This window comes from Macrobrachium nipponense, chromosome 21 (genome assembly GCF_015104395.2).
Source record: "Macrobrachium nipponense isolate FS-2020 chromosome 21, ASM1510439v2, whole genome shotgun sequence".
NCBI lineage: Eukaryota > Metazoa > Arthropoda > Malacostraca > Decapoda > Palaemonidae > Macrobrachium > Macrobrachium nipponense.
Genome location: NC_087212.1, coordinates 48,377,260 through 48,382,095, shown reverse-complemented (window position 1 = coordinate 48,382,095; position 4,836 = coordinate 48,377,260). Strand labels below are relative to the sequence as shown.

Sequence of the window (4,836 nt, the reverse complement as noted above, 5' to 3'; positions counted from 1 at the left end):
TAAAGCGATACGATGTTATTTTTTAAGGAGAGAGAGAGGGGGGGTGGGCGGTGGTCAGATCAGAATGACCTTTTTTAAACGTATAGAAATCGTACTTTAATCTAAACGAAAAATCTTAAAGTATAAATTTAAGCATTTTGCATATCTTTAAAAGCGCATCAGTTTTGCTCACCATAAACATGACACCCATAAGCTAGTACGCGTTTTGATACAGATCGTCAGAACAAAATCTTTGAAACACTCCCAAGTTCACTTTCAAACGCAGCCTATGCTCTATTATGCGAGCAAGAGAGCTAGCCTGGCAACACGGCCAGCATGCCAGGCAATTAATATGAAACCTCCTATGAAATCAGCTATTGTAGGGTCATAATTGTCTAATTATGTATGGCGGTTGGCAGGGACAATGCGTATCGTAGTGTATAATCAACCAAGGCCATTCGGGGATGGCACTGTTTCCTGGTATATATAGGAGAGGAGGCTGGTAGCTGCTCATTCATTCTTCTTGCCTTCACTCGCAGCGAGGCTGGTGGGTCGTCGGTAAGATCAGACTGTACAGTCACTTCTGCTGCGAGTTGCATTTGTTCTCGTTGTTTTCCCACTTTTATTCGGTTGCTGTTTGGTTATTTTTCATGGTTGTACTCTCGGTACTGTGTTACCTTTTTCTCTTTCATCCATTCATTAGTTGCTTTATCGTTCATTCTGTTCCCCTCCCCCATTTTTTTTTTTTTTTTTTTTTGTTTTTTTTTTTTTTTACTTTTCTCGTCTATTGCATCTCATCTTTTTGTTTATTTTTGATTTTCAATTTGTTCTTAGTTCAGTGCACATTTCTATTATATTTCATATATAGATATAAATATAATTATATATATATATATATATGATATATATATCTATATATATATATATATATATACATACATACATATTGAAATTTACATCTTTGTTAAATTATGGAGAATTCTCTCTCTCTCTCTCTCTCTCTCTGCAGAGTATTTTTCTTTAGAGCCCTCTTGGGTTGACAGTGCTGACTGTCCATAAGGGTTTTCAGCTGAAAATGTCAAGAAAAGAAGAGAAAGAAAGTAATGCGACTGATGTTAAAACTGGTTTAAAGTAAGAAATTTTATAATTTTCCAGAGCTCTCTTCCCAGTTTTAATGAATAATCTCGGTCAACAGGATAGCTACGCCACAAACGATCGTACGCAGCGAACACTTACCAACGAACGAAAAGTATAGTTTGTTTCGTAAAAGACTAGATTACACCAAAATGACAATCCAACTCGCCGCCATTGCTACGTCAGGAGGACTCGCGGTGACTGCGTCGGCCCTAGGAACCACTCTGTTAGGATTTTTCCTTCTGCTGAGTAACATCATGGCTGGCAAGAGGAGAAAGAGAGACACCTTAACCGCCCCCAGCAAATTGAAGAGGAACAGATGGTCAAGACGATGATGTACAAGGTGAGTTTGTCCACTCGGTAAAACTCGCGCACCATAGTTTGTTCTGCCCTTATGGAAATTTTGTTGTTGTTATTATTTTTATTATTCGCAAGATAAACCTCTATTCATTTGGAAGAAGCCCACAGGGGCCACCGATTTGAATTCAAGCTTCCTAAGAACATGGTGTTATTTGAAAGAAGTTACATGAGATGATGGGAAATACAGAAAGTAGAGATGAAATTAGAGAAATTAATAAATGAATTGGTAAAAATGTAAATGAATGATCAAAGTTCAAGGAGGAGTATTCTAGGGTAGTAATGTATTTCTACGCTTGAACTTTTGCACATCCTCTGGGAGGAATAAAAGGCCTCTGGAACTGAGCAGTTCGAATTGGTACTTTTAATGATTAGAACAAATTTGTCCGGTTTAATTTGTCTTTCATACGATTAAGTTCCTTAAAAACACTTATTTTTATTAACACTCTTGCACGTCAAGTTTCACTTTGTATTGTCTTTGAAGGTGCTGAATGAATTGGACCTTTATGACTGCACAGCACTTGCTCTCTGCGATGCCATCGCCCTCCCAGATAGAGAGAGATCTCCTGTCCAGTCTTCACTAGTTAACATGCTCAGGTAAGGTGGTGCTCTGTTCAGTCAGTCAGGTAACTCGTGATTTACTCGTTCATTTGACTTAGTCCGCATCCAAGTGAACATTTTAATTGCATGTTCTGAAGATGAGCCCATATTCACATTGGACAAGCTTACACTGAACTAAAATTCAAGCTGTTATCGAAGCCAAATATTTGTCTGAAGAATATTGTCCAAAGAGGCTCCTCTTACAATGAATTGAACTCTTGAGTATTATTCTTGAATATTTATTGTTGACTATGCACTCCTGAATATGACATTAAAGGCATTAAAACATACTTCCCGCGTTAATGAAACGAACGATCTAGTCCCCAGTCCGGCGCCCCAATGGATTGGGCAAACGTCAGTGACCCCAGTGCCAAGTACCAGTACGCTGCTTTCATGGGCCTATGGACTTCGGTGACCAACAGGGGTACTACGTGCCGCCAGGTGTTCTCTCGGTGCCCTTACCCACCTTCTGAGATTCTCGGTTTCATGGCAAACACAGACGTCTTGCCATGTCAGAGTTATTTGAAAAATATGGATGTTGTTAAAAACTAGATGTTTCTGCTCTCTTGTGATTCAGGTTTGAATATACGAGGTATATAATATTTAGTGGTTAATACTAAGTTAAGTGAAGGTTCCCCCTCATCTCTTTTACGTCATGTACTATACTCGATCATACAGAAGGCCAAAGATTTTCTTGTAATCCTTTTTTGTACTCTACATGTTATGAAGAACTTGTCACAAAACGGATTGTGATTATGGACTAATTTTAGGTTTTCAAAGCTAACTGATTAGAGAAACAGCTGGGACAAAAGCCCATCACTGCAATAATTTCTAAAATGATGACTGCCTTGTCCGTATATCATACATCGACTTACGAGAATATAATTTTTTTAAATAAAAAAAGTAAAAATGTATTTTGGTCTCTTCTTATTGATTATCAACCTTAGAGTGCTATGGCATGAGTCTCTGGAATTTTTATAGACTTGCAAGTTTATGGATAAATTTGATATTCCACTATTGAAGGACAAAAGTCTTTCGAACCAGACCTGAGACACTAGTATTTCGAATCTAATATGTTTAACTACTAGATTAAAGGACCAGATTATTGATAAAATAGTAGATAAAAACTAGATATTATGTAGGACCAGATTGTTGATAAACTACTAGATAATAGGACCAGATTGTTGATAAACTACTAGATAATAGGACCAGATTGTTGATAAACCACTAGGTAAAAGGATCGGATTTTTGGTGAACTACTAGGTAATAGGACCAGATTGTTGATGAACCACTAGATAAAAGGATCAGATTGTTGGTAAACTACTAGATAATAGTACCAGATTGTTGATAAACCACTGATAAACGGATCAGATTATTTGTAAACTACTAAATAATAGGACCAGATTGTTGATAAACCATTAGATAAAAGGATCGGATTGTTGGTGAACTACTAGATTATGGGACCAGATTATTGATAAACCATTAGATAAAAGGATCAGATTGTTGGTAAACTACTAGATTATGGGACCAGATTATTAATAAACCATTAGATAAAAGGATCAGATTGTTGGTGAACTACTAGATAATAGGACCAGATTATTGGTAAACTGGTAGATAATAGGACCTGAATCTTGGTGAAAGCTTTAACGAGCTCATGCCTTCTATTGCACCATTATATACAAGTCTTGGCACTTACGTCAGCCTCTATTTGGCGGACAGAACACAAGAAGCAGTCTGTAGACTTTTATAATACTAGATTAGAGACTGTGAGCAATTCCCCTTTTCCTTTTAGTGTCCACTTTTACGTCTAGCTGCAGAAATTCTCAAATAAATGAACTGCCAAACAATGTAAATGTATACCGCTGAAACTAGAGCATAGTAGATCCCGTTAAAAAGTTGTTTTCTCTCGGGTGAATTTTTCCCCCACCAAGACATCAAGATACGAGAATAACAATACTACTGTACATATGCACTGTTGTTAGTCTTCTTGCCTGGAGACCGGGTACTGTGTCATATTTGATACGGTGGGTATGAAGACTACTGACGTTACTCTGCCTGGGAATTAGGGTAGGCCTATCCTACCTGCTATTACATGATATTCCTTGTGTGTATGGGTCTTATTACTGATGAGGCCAGGTGATGTCTTCCCACTGGGAGGCAATTGAAGAGCTGATTTCCATTTTAGTGGTAAGGTACGATGGTATTGAAGAAAATCCCTGGTACACAGTTCGTTTCTTTATTACTAATTACATCATGCCGCCAAATTTCTCCCAGGCCTAGTCTCCTGGACTTGGTTAATTTACCTAGTCTTCAGAACTTCTGGACTAGATCCCTGGAAATATTCATTTTATTTAAATTTGATTTCCAGAAAACCATAAAAGTGAGTAGTTAAAAAAAAAAACTATATGGGGAGACCTAGAAAAAAATACATCAACTACATATTATGGGAATTGCTTTGATAAGTATCACGTGGAACACCCCTGGAATCAATTAATCTACAGTAAGGTGTAAATCATTTGATACCCTACTCCACACAGTACTAAATGTTTGTACACAATATATGTCAATGGATAAGGCTACCTGAAAGATTTCTGAGAAAAACTTACACTAAAATGAGGTAAAATTAGGCTAAGGTGACTTTTAACAAGATATAGTCTAGCCTAGGCCTCTTCAGAAATCAATAAGGATAGCCTATGCACAGTTTATATGGCTGATTTTTGACTAGGTCACATTAGGCCACAAAGTAAGGTTAGTTTAATTAGGGTA

General features: G+C 37.3%; 1 protein-coding gene across 1 annotated transcript; it reads left to right on the top strand.

Moving 5' to 3' along the window:
* The first annotated feature begins 504 nt into the window (after positions 1 to 504).
* LOC135197599 (uncharacterized) lies at positions 505 to 2,942 on the top strand. The gene is made up of 4 exons (XM_064224632.1): positions 505 to 537; positions 1,175 to 1,456; positions 1,955 to 2,067; positions 2,391 to 2,942. Exons 2-4 carry the CDS (start codon positions 1,433 to 1,435, stop codon positions 2,620 to 2,622), a joined length of 369 nt encoding a protein of 122 aa, XP_064080702.1. The 5' UTR covers positions 505 to 537; positions 1,175 to 1,432; the 3' UTR covers positions 2,623 to 2,942.
* The last annotated feature ends 1,894 nt before the right edge of the window (positions 2,943 to 4,836 follow it).